Source organism: Panthera leo, chromosome C2 (assembly GCF_018350215.1).
Source record: "Panthera leo isolate Ple1 chromosome C2, P.leo_Ple1_pat1.1, whole genome shotgun sequence".
Taxonomy (NCBI): domain Eukaryota; kingdom Metazoa; phylum Chordata; class Mammalia; order Carnivora; family Felidae; genus Panthera; species Panthera leo.
In genome coordinates this window covers 52,559,542-52,581,430 of record NC_056687.1, presented here as the reverse complement: position 1 = coordinate 52,581,430, position 21,889 = coordinate 52,559,542, and the positions used below count along the sequence as shown (strand labels likewise).

The window sequence follows — 21,889 nt, the reverse complement described above, 5'->3', positions numbered from 1 at the left end:
AATTTTAAATAAAAGCTTGAAACATGAGTGCCTACTATTTTCTAGGGGGAGAATGAAAAAAAATCCTATGTGGTTTGTTTTTATTACATTTTTACTAAATTTTTACTAAATTATATTTGTCTTGAAATAATTTGATTTTTTAAAATTTAAATGAAATCTGAAACAGTTAAAAAAAATTATTTCACTTGACACAAGATATTGACAAATAAACAGAAGAATTATTGCCAGTAATAATGGAATGATTATTTTCAAGTAAGATGTTCTAGAATGCAGACGAATGTCATTTTCTTTTTTCAGAAGAATATTTTGGGTACCTTGTCTTTTAGAAATGCACCTTTTGTACTTTTGGAATATTAATCTTAAGCCTTCAAATGCATGCTGAACAAATATTATTTGATTAATACTTTTGTTAAAAAAAAAAAGGTTTAGGGGCGCCTGAGTGGCTTAGTGGGTTGAGTGTCTGCCTTCGGCTCAGGTCATGATCTCACGGTCTGTGAGTTCGAGCCCCACGTCGGGCTCTGTGCTGTCAGTTCAGAGCCTGAAGCCTGTTCAGATTCTTTGTCTCCCTCTCTCTCTGCCCCATCCCCTACTTGCTCGTGTGTGCTCTCTTTCTGTAAAAAATAAATAAACATTAAAAAAAAAAAAAAAAAAAGAAAGGTTTGCTGTTGGAGACGGTGGTGTTGATCACTGTTACCTACTTTTCCAAACAGATAAGGTGCTAACAACATTTTCAGTTCGGTGAATAGAGAATCCTAATTTTTGCCTGAGCTACTTTTTACTCAGTTATGTGTAATAAGTGGAGATACAGCATGAACAAGATAAAATCCCATCCTGACTAGAACTTGTGCTCTAGTTAGGAGAACAGAAAGTAAACAAATAACGATATTGTATTTTGTCAGGTAGTTGTAAGTGCTAGGAGGAAAAATAAAGCAGGGAAGGGGATAAATAGTATATGGAGGTTTATACTTTAGGTAAAGTCATCAGGAAAGGTAATATTTGACCGGAGCCTGGAAGCAGTAAAGGAGCAAGCCATGAGGTTATCTGGGTAAAGAGCATGAAAGCTAGACGACTCAAGTGTAGAAAAGGGAGGCACGTGAATCCCTTCAGCATGTTGAAGAGCAGCAACGACAGTGTGACTAGAGTTGAATACGGTATTCAGGGGCTAAATAGTATACTGTCTTTAAAGCCAAGGTAAGAACTTTGGTTTGGTGAGTTTTAGAAAGTTTTGGTCAGCATTATGACATGATGCTGGTTTGCATTTTTAAAGAATTTCCCTGGCTGCTGTGTGAAGAATTGTCTTTAGGGGGGCGCCTGGGTGGCGCAGTCGGTTAAGCGTCCGACTTCAGCCAGGTCACGATCTCGCGGTCCGTGAGTTCGAGCCCCGCGTCAGGCTCTGGGCTGATGGCTCGGAGCCTGGAGCCTGTTTCCGATTCTGTGTCTCCCTCTCTCTCTGCCCCTCCCCCGTTCATGCTCTGTCTCTCTCTGTCCCAAAAATAAATAAAAAACGTTGAAAAAAAAATTAAAAAAAAAAAAAAAAGAATTGTCTTTAGGAAAGCAGAAGGGGAAGCAGGGAGACCAGTGGGGAGTGCCGTCATCTGATGCGGTAGACCAGTCAGAGATGGTCAGGGCTCTGACTGGAGTAACAGTGATGCAGTTACTGGGTCAGCTCTGGGGTATATTTTGGTCCAGTGGTATCTATTAATAAATTGGATATCTGTGAGGTATGATAGTGACGACTCGTCTTACATAAGTTTTTGGCTAAAGAAACCGAGTGAATGGTTGGTGCCATTTTCCAAAGTGAGGGAGACTGGAGAAGGAACAGATGTGGGAACAGGACAGAGGTGTAAAATGGAGACTGAGGGACCTGAAGAGTTTGGGATGCCTATTACACACACACACACACACACACACACACACACACACACACACACACACACCTACCTAAATTGAAGTGTTGAGGGAGCAATTAGACATAACATCCAAATATTATATTCAGGTAAATATTTCAGCAGGTACTATCTAAAGCTAATAAATTTATTCCTACATGTCAAATCACAAATTTAGTAGATTGGCTACGCTCTTAGGCATACGAGTGTAACTCTGAGATTTTCAACAGTATACGAACTTACGTATTAAAGCATTACCTTGAAGGAGACTATACCACTTACCCCTGCAATGTTGATTGTAAAAACATTGTTGGTTCTTATCAAAATCTCCATTTATTACCAAATTGCTTCAGAAAATAAACTAGAAATGTAGTTTTGTGAATGTAACCTCAACTACTGCCACCCTCCAGAGTCACCAAAAAGGTCCACACTTCCAAACATCAGCATCTGTGCATGTGAACACGCGTGTGATTGTGTTTGTCTTTAAACAGTCTCCAGAATGGTCTATATGTAAATGTAAGTGTAAAACTATAAAGTTAGATGAATATGAACGAAATTATTTGGCAAACTCATGGGAGAGAGGAGAGTTTTGTTTTGCTTTGTTTTTGACTAAGATTTGAAGACAGAGAAGAGAAAAAAGTACTAAGCCTTGGGAGATATTAATCCAAATATCACATTGTAATTTAAAACCACTGAAAGGGAATGAGCTTGATGGAAGTGTGTCATTTTGTATAGGGTGCATACCAGGTCTCATTATTTGTGCTCAGTGTCAAAAGAGCAGGAAAACATATTCTGTTGTTATTCACCTGAAGATTCCTGTAGACTGAATGTACTTTGGTTTTACATGAATCCTTTTTATGCCCAATGATAAGAAATTATTATTGATTTAAGTATAAGACAAATATGGTAGAAAACTTTTCAATGGAAGGTAAAGCTGTAATTAAGAGGCTACTCTATTTTTTTTTAATTTATTTTTAACGTTTATTTATTTTTGAGACAGAGCGAGACAGAGCATGAACAGGGGAGGGTCAGAGAGAGAGGGAGACACAGAATCGGAAACAGGCTCCAGGCTCTGAGCTGTCAGCACAGAGCATGACGCAGGGCTCAAACTCACGGACCGTGAGATCATGACCTGAGCCGAAGTCGGATGCTTAACCGACTGAGCCACCCAGGTGCCCCTATTTTTTTAATCCTAGTAAATGAATATGGTTGCTCTTTCATTAGTCTCTGAACCAGCTTTCCTCCAGTACCTTAAAATCTTTTTAAGACTGGCCAAGATATTGCACTATTTTTGTTTATTCTACCTTAGGTAAATGGAAAGGTGCATTATTACCAAAGATGGCAGTCTCCTGTAGGTAACAACTGACATGACATATAAGGGATGGTGGAGGGTGGGTCTTTCTTTTCAGTTTGTTCACTGTGATCACTGTGGTGTTCTTCTCTCATTGTATCATGTAGAATGTTTGTGCATTTGAGTCTGACCTATTGATATGACTTGATATTTGAAACTCAGACTTAACTTATAAATCGGTGAGTTTATGCAGCAAAATAAACTTTGTTCAAATCTCCTGCAAAATAACTTGACCATCCGAACTCAGATATTCTGGTGTTTTGTGGTGGTGAATCCCTGGAAACTACTGGTTGATGCCTTGATGAAAACAATTGAGGGTTGCCACTATATCATTTTAAACCAGTCTCAACAGAAAAAGCAGTAATATGAGTATTATTTCTCTCCTTTTTATTCTAGTGTTGTAACTTCTAAATTCACATAGAATTGTAATCCCTTTTCATCTTTTGTGGGAAAATGACGTTTGGTGGATGGCTATAATCTTGGTAGGGGGAATATCACTAATTCCACTGATCTTTCATTGTCTCTAACTAAAAGCTCTGACAAGAACGGATATACATTAATCCTAATAGTCTGACAAACCTGTTAGTTATCATTTACAAAAAAGCTGATTTATGATCACAAAAAACCTAGCCATTGAAATGTGAGCCACTGGATTCTATTTAAATATACAATGTAAAATATATTCCTTATATTGTTTCTTTTTTGTCCCACAGAGGCATGATCTATCCTATATTCTCCATTTGTCCATGAACATATTGATCCATTGATAGAAAATGTATAGGATTAAAATGAGATTTTATTTTCATATTAAGGGAAGGCATCCTTGCATATTCCACAACAGTCAAGCATTTATCATGTTTATGTTAACGTTGCTCTGTAGTCTCAAATAGAATTAAATAAGTTATGTGAAGGCCACTAAGAATATTCAGCATATTTGTGAAGGATGCATATCTGCAATACCTGAAATGAGTTAAAATGAATTTTTAATCTTAAAAAGAAAATTTTCAGTTATTAAAGCATAACTTATGTACAGTAAAATTCAGTTTTGTGAGTTCTGACTAAAGCATGGTCCGGTAATCACCACCACAATCAAGTTCTAGGACAGTTCAATCACTCCAAAAAATCCCCCTGTGCCTATGTCAGCTTCTTCCCTCACGCCAGACCCCTGGAAATTACCAGTCTAATTTATGTCCAGTACGGTTTTGCCTTTTCCAGAAGGTCATATAAATAGAATCATGCAGTATGTACCCCTTTGAGTCTGGCTTCTCTCTACTTAGTATAATGCATTTGAGATTCATCAGTGTTGTCAAGTGTATCAATGGTTGGTTCCTTTCTATTGCTGCAGAGTACATATTCCATTATAAGGCATGCTTTATCCATCCCTCCACTGAGGGACATTTGGGTTGATTCCAGTTTTTGGCAATTACAAATAATGCCACTGTAAATATCATCATGAAGTCTTTAATGTCCAACATACTGGAAAATTAGATTCACAAGAAAAGTATGTGTTTCCTCAGTATCTGTCTTCTTGATTTTTAAAGCAGACCCCAGAAAATTTTAGAAATGCGTATTGGTTCTAAGTTAACTTAAAAATGTAACTTAAAATCTGTTTCTCCAATTTAAAAACAAGTCAGTGAAATGCTTATAATTAAATCTTACAGGAAAGCTTGTGTTAAACCTAATAATATACCACAGACTTTTCTTAATGTCATGAAAGAACGCTTAAAATCAGTATTATAAAACTCACTCTGATATACTGGGGAAATTACTTATTTGTGGCATATATGCAATCCTTTCAGATACAGCTTTATTTTGTGTTACCACTTTTCAGGACTGATCTCTCTGAGTTAAGTATTTTATTTTCCCTGTTAGGATTCTGATAGTTAATACAAGAAATATGGACTAATGTATATAGCAAGCTCTGAAGACTTAGTTTTAATAAAAGATACTTTAAAAAAATGCCTTCAGAAATTACTAAATAAAGATTCTTACATGTAGAAAGCAAGCGAAATAATATATTTAAAAATGTTTTTCTAGATTAGGAAAGAATCCTAAAAATGATTGTTCCCTCTCCTTTAACAGCTTTGTCATCTGTTTCTCTGATAACCACTCATTTTTGTCTAAAAGCTGGGAGTGCCTCCCTTGACGCATACCATGCCAGGCCTTTGTTGACTCGGGGTCTACCCTTAAGCATTTTGCGATTCACGACAGAAAGACATAAATGAATATATAGAAATCACAATGTCAATGAAGGCACATATACTAAATCTACATTAATCAAAAGAATCAAAGTTGAAAGAAAAGTTACACAAATAAACCCCTCTGATGATATGCCTCTCACACCAAGAATATCAAATATTATAGAGGAGTGTATCTGAGTTTGTTTCAATATGTAAAAAAAGAAAAGCATTGCAAAATGTATTCTTGGTTGGTTCCAAGTGTGCACTTGCAGAAAGTGGATGTATTTCTCACCGGAGGCTCAGATAACTAACACACAGTGAATTTAACAGGAGGTGCAGGTTGGGGAGAGGATGGCTGTGCATCTTTGAGAGAATGTGGCCTTGTTCATTACCCGTGTATTAACTCCAGAATGACAGCCACAGTGCAGAATAGTCCATGGATGTACGATGATAATACAAAGGGAATGAAGTAATGGGTATAAATGGTAAGATGGTTTACTTGGCCACTTTAACTTGGAACTAACCAAATAATAATTTGCTCTGTTTTATTCCTCTGATATCCCAAACATTTCTCAGAAGCCAAATCAATGAATGAAGTGTTCTTGTGTCCCTTAAGTTAGATATTTTCTTCACTGCCAAAAGTAAACTTACATGATAGCTTATGAAAATTGCTACACTAATTATTTTACCACTTATTTCAAGTAAAATTGAATGTACTTTTTGAATTAGTTTGTGAAGGAGAAAAAATCCCAAGTATAGTTACAAATAGTGTAATTATTTACATGAATCGAGATTTCTTTTTTGATATTTTATATACAACTTCTTTATCTCACTTGTACCTTCTTTTTTATTAGAACTTTATTTTTTAGACAAGTTTAGAGTGATTAAAGACTTTGTTTTTTTAGATTCCCAGCAAAATTGAGAAGGTACAGTGATTTCCCATATACTTCCTGCCCCCACACGTCCCTCTCCCTTCCCATCAATATCTTCCTCCATAGCGGTACATTTGTTAAAATGGATGAACCTGTTTTGATATGTAATCACTCGAAGCCCATAGTGTACATTCCTATTTTTTATTATAGAAACTACTTTTATTTTTTTTTTCCTTTTGAACTGGGTAAGATTAGTTTGATATAAAAATTTATGTAATCCTGAATAAAATGCGCTGGAATGATATTCTTATAAACTAGCTTCTGTAAATAGACTATTATACTGATATCAGAAGTTTGCACTAAAAACACAAAGAAGAAGAAGAATATCTGACTCTTTAGAACTTATTAAAAAGGTGATAAATGGGATATCGAAGCACTTTTTTGGGATTTAGATACAAATGCCACTTGAAGACATTTTCCCTTCCTAGATGTAATCCAGTAAAATCCATTTAAGCTAATAATCTCTGATTAGTAAATTTTAGTGGTAAGCCTTTATTATTCCAAAAATCTTATTTGAGCTTTATTTTTCATTTTCTTCAGAAATATTCTGTTGATTTACTTCAAGGCAAAAGACTAGGGGGAATTACCCAGACGAAATTCTTCATCATTGAAAAGAAAATATAGAATCATCCACAACAGATGTGATTTCATAAACTGTCCATTCTTGCCTCAATATGCCGTGCTTCTTTGGAAACTCTTAAATCTTTGGAAGTAACCCCCAACCGGCAGATAGATTTCTGACATTGATGTTGTTGCTGAACGTTTGGTCAAGAAGTCTTTTCCTTTTTCTTTAATACCGGATATGCTTGAATTGCATTGGCAAAAAAAGATTCATTATGAATGAAAGTATAGTAGGGCACAGAAAGGATGTATATTGTTTCATTTGCTAATAGCACCCATTCTGGTCCTTGAGTTAGCTAAATTGATGTCCATGTGTATAAGATTTTGTGGAAAGGTCATGTTTGAAATCCCTACCATAATATCCATCAGATCACAGTTTTGCAGTGCATGTACTCACCAGCCTTCATTTGGAATGTATCTCTTCTAAGGTTACACTATAGGAAGGTAGTTCCTCATAAGGTTATTAGCTTGGCCTCTGGTCAGTGACAGTGGACTTTCTGTCACTCTGTTACTATGATTTTATCTCACTGTAAGCTGTCATTTGAATTCAGAGGTTGCTCAAACAAACAAAAATTCAAAAATCAGTATTGAAGAAGTCTTCAAAGACAGGTAGAAATATGCTTTTGAAAAATCTTGGGAGAGATTTTTCTTTAATTTTTGAACTTTCTAGAGACTCAAATACATAGTTGAAGCTTGAAAACTTCGAGGTTTTTCACAATGCCTTCTTGTAATGGGCACAAAGAAAAGCCCTTAAAAATTTTCGCATTCTAACCAGCGAGAAGAAATCTAAGTGAAAAAGTTATTTCAGGTTCAATGGCACATATACCAAAGGACTCTTGCTCCCTCTACAGAAGGTGCTTCAAAATTGCAGTTCCAAAGATTAAAAAAAAAAAAAAGAAAGAAAGAAACAGACGTTCACTATGATTATCAAAAGCTTTGTCTTGCAAACTAGTTGGGTGTCCTAACGTTAGGGTATGTTGGTGTGTTTCTACTTTGATATTTTTCACTTGCATAAGCAAGAGTTAAACTCCATTAATAACAATTGTGAAAAATTGTGAAAAAGGTCTGGGTTCCTTGTTTGTTTGGCTTTGTTTTCTTTTGTTTATTTGCTCTCATGGATGAGTATGCTTGAAAAACTTCTTTGGATATTGGGTGATTGTTCTACTCATTTTCTTTCTTTTTTATTAGAGAATTGAAGCCGTGAAAATAATGTACTCTACCTCAAAGACTTAATAAGTTCTCTTATTATCTACTTCTAACTGTTCCAGTCATTTTTAGTTCTTAGTTGTTGGGAAAAAAATTAATAATTTGAATTGTACTTGAACCTTACTGGAGAAATAATTCATTTAATTGAACTGGATTTGTTTTCAGCTACAGGTAATATTCACAAGAGACAAAGTTGACCTTTTTATAAAGACTTCATTAATATATAAAACTACCATGTACATATATATATATATATATATATATATATATATATAATCTTAATTTACCCATTTAAGTTAAATTGGAACAAAATGTTAATATTTTAATAGCTTTGGTTTGGATAATTTTATACATTCTGTTTTAACTTCAAGATCTTTGTATTTAATTTGACAGGTTACTAGTTTTTCTTACTCTGCCATTTAAAATTATAAGTATGGAAATTCTTTTATTTCGTCAATAGAGTCTTAACAAAAGATTGAAAATCCTTTCATTTGTATTTAGTATAAGAACAGCCCTTCTGATGTTACCTTGTAATTGAAAAATGAACACAAGTGACAAAGTAGCTCCTTTGATTTGAATAGATCACATTCAACTTGCCTGTTCTGAATTGTTATGCTTAAACTAGACTGGATTTTTTTTTCCCTCTCTGGTAGGTGTACTGGCCCGTTAGCAAATTCCCTTTCAGAGAAAACCAGAGACCCAGTAGAGGAAGATGACGATGAATACAAGGTTCCTTCATCCCATCCTGTTTCCCTGAATTCACAACCATCTCATTGCCATAACGTAAAACCTCCTCTTAGGTAAGCATATGGGCAGCTTATTATCATCTCACATCTGCATAAGCATTATCATGTGTGGTATTTGTTTGTAGGCAACTGAATCACAGCTATTTAAATAAAAATCCTTGATTTCTCCGTCAAAGCCTCCTCTTCTCATGTACTATTTTCTGCATTCCTTTCATAGAAAACTAAAAGATGCAGATTTCTCATTACTCAAGAAGTCAGTTGACTAAACTAATTGACTAGTAAATCTAATGGAACATCTTGCTGCCCCTCTTCCCCCAAAACAAATTATAATCTAATAAAACTTGGCTGTATATTACATATAGTGGTAATTAATTCATGAATTTTCAATATACTATTTTCCAATGCATTTTATCAGTTCTTAGTACATACCTCATGAAGAAAAATCAGTGTCCAGAAACTATAGTATTACCTTTCTTAGAATTTTTTTTGATGTAAGCACTAGTATAATTTATATTCATTTCCCTTCTTGATACGCTGCCTACTTCTATTCATCATATCCTGAAGAAGTTAAGAAAAAAAGACTAAGAAGTATTTACTTTAACTGTGTTTTTTAATGAGGTACTATTTTACTTTTCCTTAGATCAAATAAGAATGTGAGAAATAGGGTTTTCTTTTTTTTTTCTTCTTGCCGGTTGTTTGTTCTCATTGTAATGGAGACAACCTTGAAGTGTCAGCCCCACTGAGGTATAGAGCAGTTATTAAAACTGGGTGGTGCGTACTGAAATATTAGTTTGTGTTTAAGTAGGATGATTCTGCACTTGTATAATTGATTTATTAATCTGTAATCTAATACTATTTTTCTTTATCTCATCTGACTTACATGAAGTGCTCAATAAGTCAAATCTCAGTTTTAAAACTTAGTGAGCTCATTTCCTTTGTATGACGGAATCCCTGGAGCTTTGCTTGGCATACAGCACGGGGTTTCACTCACTACAGCTGGTGGCTCAGCCTTGCTGCCTTCCAGCACCTCTTGATTGAGGATAGGAAAACTACTGAACACTTCAGCCATCTGTCTTATCTTCGTGCGTCGTTTCCGTTTTAAGGTCAAGTCCATCAATGGAAAGCATTCTGTGAGTGGAGTGTTCCCTCCTTTTCAGATGAAAAATCTAAATAGAATTTTTTAGTGTCTATCTTAGACTATCACACCAAGGTGAAATGCAGTACTTGGAAAAGAGAAGCAAATATTCATTTTAACCAGAGATCTGTCTAAATGAGTGATCCTGGTTAAAATTATCAACACTCTACAGAATTCTTAACCAGGATCACTAACATTCTGCAGTCTAGGGCTTCATATTTCAAAACAAGAACCATTTCATTTCTTGCTAATCGCTGGTGTTTAAGACATTTGTTGATAAAATAGTGTCCTTGAGAAGATAAATGACTGAGAGGCAATTTGTTATTTTGGAAGAACCAAATGTCTACTACTCTTATTAGAGGAAAGTTATTCCTTCATATCGAATACAAATGGTCACAATGTTTAGTCCCTTTGGCTCCTACAAATGTATAGTAATGTGTAAAGACTGAAATAAGATGAGCTTTTTTGGTCTTCTTGGGATTTCATTTTTTTTTTCCTTGCTGAAGAGGTGAGAGGTATATTTGAAATGCTTTGAATTTTAATTGTTAGATCATATCAGATGAGATTTTTGGTGGCAGACCTCCCAAATCCTGAAAATAAGTTTGAATTATGACCGCCATTACTATCTTTCCATTGTTATAGAGAAGTAATAAATGTTGATTATCCCTAAACTTAATAGGAGTGAATTTTTTATCTTTTTGTTCTTGAAAGCCAATGGATGAAGTACCTTCTTTCCTCCACAGAGCACTCTGTAAGCTTAAATACTTCCTATCCTAATATGTTTCCCCCACCCTTTGGAACATCAGAAGAGATAAATTATCAATATGCAGAAAAAGTTAAACAGTAGATGAATAATTCAATTCAGTTTCAGTAAAAATCCATCATTATTATGAAAATTCAATACATGATAACTATTTTAAAACGAACCATCTCTGGCCCCTGAAACAGATGTGGCCACCGGAGAGAATAGAAATGAATTTCAGATGAAGCCCTCTTGCAATAACTATTTAAATATCCGCTATCTCCTCCATTATGTATGTACTTTTACTTTGCCCCAAGAATTCAGAGTAAATCAGAGAAACGGAAAATGTAAACTCTGTTTTCTATAGCTTTTTATGAACAGAATAGCTTGGTGAGCAGAGAGTTCATTGTTACACAGCTATATTCTAAAGACAAAGTATGCTCTGTACTTTCTCTTCCTAATATCTTCCCAGGCCCCAGTTTTGTCCATTGTGTTCATAGTATTAATGAACACATAGTTCAAAGTATTAATACTAACAACAAAAATACTGCTTCAGTAAGTATTATCCTTTACAGACACCTTGTTGTGTACCCAAAGCCTTTGCTAAAGTCATTTTTCTACAGTTATCAGAAGGGCAGGGTTTTGTTCATAGTAGTAGTGAAACTGTGACAGACCCTAGGTCTTTGAATATGCCTGTCAAAATTTTAATGAAATTACAGAACATTTAATAATTCTCCTTCTTTGTGGGCTCTAGTTTACCTTAAGCAAAGCTTAAATTACAGAAATAAAAATATGTTAAACATCATTAACAAATAATAAAGTCATTGGGACTATTACATGTGTATACACACACACACACACACACACACACACACACACACACACACACACACACACATATAGGCCTTACTACATTTTTTGTCTTCAAAAACTTGACAAGGTATTATTGAACTTGTCCAGAATGATGTGTTAACTTCACAGATGTGTTTAGGAAATCAACAATTTTTGTGGTGCTTGTATTTCTTTATTTCATTTTTTTAAAAAGATTATCTTTTTACTTATTTTATTTCTTTGCAAAAATAGTTCAGTAAGAATATCTGGATAGGGGCGCCAGGGTGGCTCAGTTGGTTAAGTGTCTGACTCTTGATTTTGGCTCAGGTCATGATCTCAGTCATGAGATCCCGCCCTGGGTCCGGCATTGCACTGGACATGGTGCCTAAGATTCTGTCACCCTCTGCGCCACCTCCCTGTGTGCTCAGGTGTGTGTGCACCATCTCTCTCTCTTTCAAAAAAAAAATCTAAAAAGAATATTTGAATAATATTTCTTTTACTTTTTCCAGAAAAGAAAATCACATTTATTTTCAAACTTTAGCATATGAGCAGGGTTGCTAGTTCCTATCACCTCTCCAAATTACTTTTAAATGGAAAGTAATCTTCCTTATGATTTTTGTTCTTTGATCTCTGTGTTAGGTCCTGTGATAATGGTCATTGTATATTGAATGGAACACATGGTACATCTTCAGAGATGAAGAAACCAAACATCCCTGAATTAGGCATATATTTAAAGGGTATGTATAAAACCTATCCTCTTTGTGTTCTTCATCTTAATGGTCAGAATTTAAAGGCAAAATTCCATGCCATTGTTGTACTGAAAATACATTAAGATTTTGTGTTATCCTCTAGGAGATGTTTTTGATTCAGCCTCTGATCCAGTGCCATTACCACCTGCCAGGCCTCCAACTCGGGACAATCCAAAGCATGGTTCTTCACTCAACAGGACGCCCTCTGATTATGATCTTCTCATCCCTCCATTAGGTTGAAACCTTTAAAAATCTTTCAAATAAGCCACCCTGCCTCTTCTTTCAGTTAATATCTGAATTATTAGAATTCAGAGTTCAGTGTAACACAGATTTACAAGGTTATGAGTTGGTCTGAATTAGAATGGATTCTCTGGATAGTGGTGGCTCTTAAATTCATGTAACCATTATTCCATTTATATGATTGAAGCAATGGTGTACGTAGTTGGCCATCAATCTGCGTGTTATCAAGATGTCTCCTCATGTACTAAATGCAATCTTAAAAACCTATCAGAGCATCATTCCTTCCCCTGAGGCCTTGTGTTCCACTAGACTTGAAATGTTCATCTGAGATTTTCTTTAAGTACAATTCTTTAATGAATGTGTACTTACTTTTTCTTTCAGGATACAATGACCCCGTTCACTTAGCTAATTACATTTTGGAAACTTACATATTTTATTCTAGAGAACTGAGAAATAGATTCTGTCATAGAATCATTGCAACTACACATCCAAGGAATCTCAATTTTTCTGGTTCAAATTTTAATATGAAGTACACTAGTTTGTGTGTGTGTGTGTGTACATGCGTGAAGGTGCATGTGTGTATATATGTTAAACTTGGCTGGTGCTGGTATCTGTGTTGATTTCATTAATTCTAAGTTGGAAGCTTCTCCTATTTTTAGAGGAAGACAATTAGAATCTCCACACACCTTAAGACTTCACAAGTCACCATAACATAACGTATGATGAAGGTCTGTTTATAGGCTTATGTGAATTAATTATTAGGCTCCCAGAAATGTGAAATGACTCTTGAGTTTTTCCACAAACCCCATCAACCAGTGTTTCTAGTTATGTAACAGCAGTGTCTTTTGCTCCTGTTCTTTCTGTAGTTCAGTGCTTCATTCTCAACTACATGAATTACAAGCACCTGCTAACTTCTTTACCTCCAGTTTTTTTCTCCCTCCCACTTCTTCCTATATGCTGGTTTTTGACCTGCTACCCAAGTCTTGATGATCTAAATCAAGCATCGTCCAATATAACTTTATGTAGTGATGAATGTATATATTCACATGTGTGACTTTGAATGGAACTGAATTTTAATTTAAGCTAAATAGCCATGTGTGGATGCTGACTACCACATCGGACAGTGCAGATCAGTGTTCCCGCCTGTCTTTACAGCTCAACCTTCCTCTAGCTCTTCATGTGCATTTCATGCTTTATTTATACTATTTATTTTATACTATTCAGTCTGTCAAGAAGACACCATCCTAGCATTTGATGAATAAATGGTTTTGAGGCTCTGATATCCCCAGCCTTCCTGTTCTTGGTAACACCTTGCTAAATGCCACTTTCTACATTTCCCTTCCCTCTTAAGCGTGTAGCTTTCTCTGTGGGACCTGTGATACTTTCACCTCTGAATCATACCTCTTTGTGAATTTTTCTTAGATCTCCTTGTGGACTCTAAGCTCCTTGGATCAGGTCCTTGTGATTTTGATCTTCATAGTTACCCACGTGCCTAGCATGGGACCTGACATTTAGGGGCTGAAAAAAGGATTTGAATGAATAAGATGATGAATGTAGCAAATAGCTGAAGGCTGGGCTGACAGCAAAGCTCTCTCCCTCCATCCTCATACCTTCAAATATTTTAAGTTAGACAAATATTTATGATCATTAGAGAATGTGTTTTGAATATTTTTTGCAAGGCAAGTTAGATGAATGGTAAAACCATTTTTCTTTAAAATGTAACTTTGGCTTAAGTCGATAAATTTAAATACATGCATTTTTATTACTGGAACATGTACGTGTTTGTTTATATCCTGTTTGATTCACAAAGTATTTGAGATTACTTACAAAAATACATACTTTGCAATTTTATTGTTTTAAAGAATCAAGATATGGGAAAATGTGAGTAGAATAGTAAGATGTGGCAGGGGAAAAATAAGTAGACATAAAAGCATTCTGCAATATTCTGTAGTTACTAAAGCTGGGAAATATGCAGATATAAGTAGTTTGGGGACCACAGAACATAGTTCTATATTTAGCTGTTCCTTTTTAGAAATATCTGATAAGTAGACAAATATATTCCTGTACTGTATGTTCATTTTCTATATTTTAACAATGAAATATGTGGAACATTAGTTTAAATGAATTAAAATTCGGAACAAACTTTAAAAGATTATTCTGTTCTGTAACATTAAAATTTTTGTGCATATTGTGATTTTCTAATAAGAGGCTGTGAACGCTTATTGTTACATAAAGAATTCTGCTTTTGATGGTATGACCTATAATAATTTTTAGTTCTAACTTCCCGTGTCTTACTATTATAAAGGTTGTAAGTAGATAATCAGCTTTTTCATAACCCGCAGTACTGCTTTTTTAACAGAAAGGCCTGGGTGATAGGAAAAGTTTACACATGTACATGTGTGTTTGTGTGCCTGTGTTTCTCTCCAAACACTCCCAGAAAATAATTAGCTTTCATTATCAAAGTTGGTAAACTGCTAGATAAACCCTGCCGGTGAAGTTCTGTAGGAGCAGCAAGAGAAAATCAATCATTGCTTTGGCCTGGTGCTGTGTTTTCATTAATGAGGTTTTGCTGTTGATAGTCACCTTTCTTTAAATGCAGGTGAAGATGCTTTTGATGCCCTCCCCCCATCCCTGCCACCTCCCCCACCGCCTGCAAGGCACAGCCTCATTGAACACTCAAAACCTCCTGGCTCCAATAGCCGACCATCCTCAGGACAGGACCTTTTCCTTCTTCCTTCAGGTGAGAGGAAAAAGCCAAAGAAAACTTTTCACTTAAAGCAAGAATATTTCTAAGATCATACCGTCAAATAAGCATCAGTAATTTATTGGTTTCTAGCTCCCTAGCAGAACATTCTGGGTAGAGAAAAGGAGAAATTGCGTAGGTTTGCTTGTCAGTTGGTTGATTTTAATGCAAAGGATTCCACAAATGACAAAAGCGATAGGAATCATAGATTCTGTGGAGCTCCTCCAATCCACATAACACCCTAATGTCACAAAAGGCTTCCCTGAGAACCAAAAGGGCTCCGTGATTAACCTAGTAGTGATGACGACAGAATTTAGACTGTCCCGATTCTGTGTACCGTATGTTTTTCTAATAAGTTTTAATTTTACTAGCTATGGCTATAATTTTATTCAAAAAGAGAATATTTTGGTAAATTGCATTATTACAGCATTAATAGAGAAGTTTTTCTGAAATATCTACATTTTATTGTTACCATCGTTATTTTTAATGTCTCAATATATCTACTCAAATTATTGTTTTTCCAGGAAAAATTAATACATACCTTGTTTTTAAACCTTTCAAGTGAGGAGTAAAAATAAAAATAAAGAGACTTAATAAGCCATCTGCTCCATTAGTCAGAACTGTCAGGAAAAAATAATCAGTTACAGTGAATCTGCTGATATTAACTGTTCCAATCTGTCATATTGGTGAGACTGATCTGTGTTCGGAAACATTTATCTCAATTTACTTTGGATACATTTGTATGTTAGATAAATCATTAAAAGATTTTAATAAGTGGAGCGCCTGGGAGACTTAGCTGGTTAACTGTCCGACTTTTGATTTTGGCTCAGGTCATGATCTCACAGTTTGTGAGCTTGAGCCCAGTGTCAGGCTCTGTGCTGACAGCACTGAGCCTGCTCGAGATTCCCTCTCTCTCTCTCTCTCTCTCTCACTCTCTTTCTGTTTCTCTCTCAAAATAAATAAGCAAACTTTAAAATCAGTTTTTAATAAGTGCTCAATTTGTGCTTTGGCCTCCTCTGTGCCTCAGTGAAAACTTGTGAATCTTCACTATTATCATTCACTTTCAGCACTCATGTTTCTTCTAGGGTTTTCTTTTCCACTTAGTTTGATAACCTAGAATGTTTGAGGTCATATATGGATAAGACCCACAAATTACACACCTGTAACTTAGAATAGGTAGCTTCAGGTTCTAAAAGTAGTTTAACAAATAATTTTGAGTTCACTTTTTCATCAGTAAATACTGATTGAATTGTCTTCTGTGTCACCCGCTCTGTTGGATGCCTCCCTGCTCTCCTGGAGTGAATTCACTGGGTACTGCTAATCAGAGGGTGAAAACTCATATGCCTTCGAATCCAAGCAGAAAGCATAGATAACTATGAGACTTCTGTTCATTCTTATAAACACTGATAACATTTGCTATCTTTTTCTCTCCTTCAAATCTTTGTTTTACACGTGGACTCGAACATAAAAAAAAAAAAAAAAAAAAATTACTCTAAATCTTAACCTTTCCCAAGGCTAATTTCTGGATAGTCTCTGGTCAGATTCCTGCAGTGTATCTATTACCTTTTATATATATGATTTAGGCCCCATTAAGTAAAAGCCAGTGTAGTACCTTCTTTTAAAATTAAGTCAAGCCTTCCAGGAGTTGGAAGAGAACATTTTACACAAATACAGATGTCTACCTGTTTTTAATCAAAAGAGTTAGTTGTAAAACATTTGAGTTCTTTATCATAATTTAATTTTTCATGGTGCTTCATATAAAAAACTTCACAAAAATGCTCTCATTATTAAAAAATTACAGAATGAAAATGCCCCTTTTATTCATTAAAACAAAACTTACATAAACGGTTTTATTTCCTATAGAGTTTTGCTTGTTTTTGATTTTGCTTGGCTGCCAGGCATCTTGGCAGTAGTCAGCCTTAACCTGTGGTGTGAGGTTAGCATAGGGCCAAGGCGGTGTTGTTGGAACCTGGGACTGTCATTCTTGACCTTCTTTTATACATGGAGGTATTCTAATTCCACTCTGAATAATGTTGGCATCCCTTGATCATAAATACTTCCAAGAAAAAAACTTTTTTTTTCCCTCTTCTAGCCTTTCATATCATTCACATGACAAATTTCTAGTCTGTTGCCAAATACTTTCTGAGATCCATTGAGACTATTTTTATTCAATTTTATTTATTTTTCATCAAAGCATAATTAACATACAATGTCATATTAGTTTCAGGTGTACAACGTATCGATTCAGTGATTCTATGCACTAGTCAGTACTCCCCACAATAAGTGTAGTCACCATCTGTCACCATCCAGTGTAATATCAGTATTATTGACTATATTCCTTATGCTGCACTTTTAATTTCTATGATTTATTTTATAACTGGAAGTTTGTACCCTCTTAAGCCACATGTGTTAGCTCTCCTCTTTTTCAAAAGAAATACTGTAATTTTTCTTACATAACAATAGAACATGTAGGTTTCTTTTCACTCATAAATAAGTGAGTATCATTTTACAAATTATTTAACACACTGTATATCTAAAGTATAAGACTTTTGACCTTTCTTCACTCTTCTTTCATTGAATTTCATGAAATACTCTCTAAATGATAAATGAAAGTTTGACTCAATAATTCTAGAACCATAAAAGGTAAACAGAGGTGATTGTTACATTAAACAGACTGTATGAGCATTGCACTGCCATTGTTTTCATATTGTTCAGTCTTTAGAATTTTAGTCCAGTGTAACCTTTACTGGCATGATTGAGATTTGGTTTCCTTGATGAAATCATTCTCCCTAATTAAAGACAAAGGATAGATGTCTTAAAAAAAAAAGATTGGATTTCCTCATGACGTTGTATTAAATACCTAATCAAACCTCTGTCTCTGTTCCCAGTATTCAGTGCCCTGCACACCAGAGTCAGGTTCACCTTTCCAGCCTTATAACAGCAGTTTTCAAACTGCAAGGTCCTGCGTTTCTGCAAAGGAGCCTCAGGATTCCTGCAGGGGCTGGAGGGGAAGCAAAGCAGGGCACAGCTCTGATGCTTCTTTTATCTGTTTTCTGTCTTCAGCCTTCATGCAAGATTTCTTTTGGCAAATAGTAATGCCCACTGCTGTGCATGAGCATCCATTCTGGACGGGCTATAGTCCTATCTTCACAAAACCTCAAGAATCCTCAAAAACAGCCTTACACTTTGTTAGCATATATGTGCTTTTGTTCCATTCACAGAGGCACTTCTTTTGTGCTGGTGGCTTGAAAGAGGCACCCCTCCTTCCACTTTGTGCCAGGGCCGGTGCTCCTGGAACAAAGCCCAGGCTGTCTTGAACTCTGCTCATTCCCATAACTGCATGTCTTTGTGCAGTGCGCAAAATACACAACACATCTGGCAGCCCTTATTGAACCTTCCTTTCACTATTTTTCTAACCTGGATCTCTTTTGAAGTCCTTTTCTAATCTTAAAGTCACAATTCAACTCTAAAAGCCAGCAAATTTGACTTTATTACAAAAATGAAAGTTTTCCATTTGGATCCAGAAATGCAATTTCACAAGTAAAATAGAATATTTGGATTGTTAGCAAGAGTTATTGAAGGGAATTTAGGCAGTTTTGTTAACTATGACCTTTATGAAACACTATCATGATGTGGCTACCAAGGGAGCTCGTGACATTTGAGGGTTGCACTCACAGAGATCAGATTGGAGGGGTGAGGTGAGGTCTTCCCCAGTGCTCGGCTGGCGTGGGACCACTGTGGTGACATGTTGAAGGACTGATGGGCTAGAGCAGCGGTTGGTTCTCAAATTGTAGTCTTCAGACCGGCATCATCAGTGTCACCAGAGGAATTGTTTAAAACAATTTTTTTTAAGTTTGTTTATTTTTGAGAGAGAGACAGCACGAGTGGTGGGCGAGGAGGGCAGAAAGAGAAGGAGACACAGAATCCGAAGCAGACTCCAGGCTCTGAACTGTCAGCACAGCTGACTAACTGAACTCATGAACCACGAGATCTTGACCTGAGCTGAAGTCAGGCTTAACCCACTGAGCCACTGAGCCAGGTCCCCTGCCAGGGGGACTTGTTTAAAAATTAAAATTCTTGGGCTCCACAGAAGACTTACTAAATCAGAAACTCTGGGGTAGAAACTCTGCACCCAGCAATCTGTGTTTCCATAAGCCTTCTAGGGGACTATGAGGCATGCTCAATTTTGAAAAATACTGAGCTGGGGTATTCCTGGGGGAAGAGAGCCAGGATGCTGAAGGGAATTTACACCTGCTTGCAAAAAACTATAGCAGATTAAAAGAACTGCAACATTTAATGAGAGACACAACCTTGGAGATAGATAGATAGATATATAGATATATATATAGATATATATATATATAGATATAGATATATATATATCTATATATCTATATATATATTGTATCTAGTTACAATATTTGGGAAAGAAGGGTTTGATACCCTCAGTGTCTCCTTCCAAGGCAGACCAGAGAAGAATAATTAAGAATGAAATTTCATCGTAATTTCCTAAATTCTTAAGGAATTCTTAAAAAATTTTTAAAGAATTATTGTATCTCAGAGGGGTAGTGAGTTCTTTAATACTGGAAGATTTAATCAGTGGCCAGATCACTACACAGTGTGGATTTTGTAAATGTGAGTTAAAGAGTGAGGGCCACAGAGAGAGAGGAATTTTATTTCACCTACATAGCTCTTCAAACCCTTCTAGCTATTAGATCCTGCATTGTTCTTTTAAAATTTGGGGGATAACTGGTAAATACTGCAGATGGTCTTTGGACAGCCCCAGAGGAAATATGCCACTGTTTTAACTGTCCAGTTTTATTTGCCTCTTTTTCTACACTTGAGTAAAAATTTGGAAGTATTTCAGATAACAAAAACAAGAATTAAGAAAAACATTCCATGATGCCTCTTCCTTGAGATAACCATTCGATAGGTTTCCTTCTTACACGGCATAATTTTGGTCGATGCAAATTTTCCCACTTCTTTTACAGCGAGCAAACCTTTCCTCCCTGTCTTTCCTTAGATTTTTATAATCTTTAAATGAAGTATTAAATTTTCAATTTAGCATTACCATACTGTAAATCACAGGCAATAGCACTTTGCTTTTTGGAATAGATTAATCCCATCATGTTTATTCACTCATTTCTCAAACTTTTATTACTATATAAATGGTACATCGGCTATGGTATTTTCAATTTGTACGTTTTAATTCTAAGTGTGGATACAAAATTTTACTTCGGTTAGTTTTTGAAGAATTTATTTTTGAAAACCTTATTGCTTTTCAAATTTTCTTTTTATCAGGAGACCATTGATGATTATTGTACTCTCCGTAGTAATTGTGTTGTCTATCTTTTCCCAATGAAGCATGAATACTTTCAACTTTACAACTTGCTATAGAAGCCCAGTGTGCCCTATACCTGCCCAGTAGCAAAGTTAGCATGAAGGAAGACGTATGGTAGTGATTCAGAATTGAACTAAGTATTTTTGCTGTTTATGACAATATTTTTAGTGTACCTAGTGACTTTTTAAGTGAAATAGTTTCATGGAGCATTATCATACAGCTGTATATTTTAGTCTACTTATGACCTGTAGTATATCCAGAATCTAATGTTTAGTCTTAAATGCATGATTAGTAACAGCATATCTGACAAACCTATAAATTACCCTAAAGAAATTTTTAAAAAGTATGTGTATTGTAAAAGGCAGTCTTTCCTCTGACCTAATGTTATATCAGTGATGTTTAAAATGCACAATAACTGAAAGTAAATTTTATGAATATTTAAATCTAAATCGTGAGGAAATTTCTAAACTTATGCAGAAATCACCATACTTGGTTCCACTGGTTACTCTTCCAAATCAAATGATTAACATTTGTTGCATGGAATTTGATTTATCTTCTCATTGCTTCCTAAAATATTTCAACAAAGTTAATGAGGCTGAACCATTGACTCTTCAAATACTGAAAGTGCTAAATCTAACACAAATTTTAATCTCGAATTTAATGAAAGCAAGTTTAGTAGCCTGACTTAGGTCAAAAAGCCTCCAGCAAAGCCAGGAATAATTACTGTACTCAAGAGAGGAAAATAATAATCAAAGACTTCAACTCTTGCCTTACATTATCTAGTCAAAAACTAGTATAAATATGTGTTCATTTTCTTCTTATAAATAATCCTTACATATTCTTAATGACAAACTTAAAGGGATGTTCAAACAATGAAATATAATCGGTTCCTTAATATCTACAATTTTTACTTATGGTAGCATTTCAGATTTCACTGATTTTGAATTTGTGAAAAATATTAATCTATTTGGGTTTGTTTTTGGTAGTTAAAAGCAAATACTTTTGAAGTTTAGGCTATTAGCCAAGCAGCGTGCTTGGTACTGTGTGTTAGAGGACATAATTCAAACATGATGAGTAACGTAAGACCCCTGCCCTCAAAAGAACTTAGAGTACCTCTGGAGATACTGACAGACATAAAAGAAAGTAATATGAGAGAAGAAAACAGAGGAACCAGAGATAGAAGTGG

The 21,889-nt window shown here is 35.4% G+C and overlaps 1 protein-coding gene across 8 annotated transcripts in view; it reads left to right on the top strand.

Moving 5' to 3' along the window:
- The window catches only part of CBLB (Cbl proto-oncogene B), a 221,128-nt gene that overhangs the window by 179,274 nt on the left and 19,965 nt on the right, over positions 1-21,889 (top strand). For 6 of the 8 annotated variants that reach the window (XM_042955715.1, XM_042955716.1, XM_042955714.1 and 3 more), the window contains 4 exons: positions 8,830-8,976; positions 12,270-12,367; positions 12,483-12,614; positions 15,219-15,359. In XM_042955715.1, the coding sequence (XP_042811649.1) occupies positions 8,830-8,976; positions 12,270-12,367; positions 12,483-12,614; positions 15,219-15,359 (518 nt within the window). The remainder of the gene's footprint in view (positions 1-8,829; positions 8,977-12,269; positions 12,368-12,482; positions 12,615-15,218; positions 15,360-21,889) is intronic. The other 2 variants (XM_042955717.1, XM_042955718.1) reach the window with 2 other exon arrangements.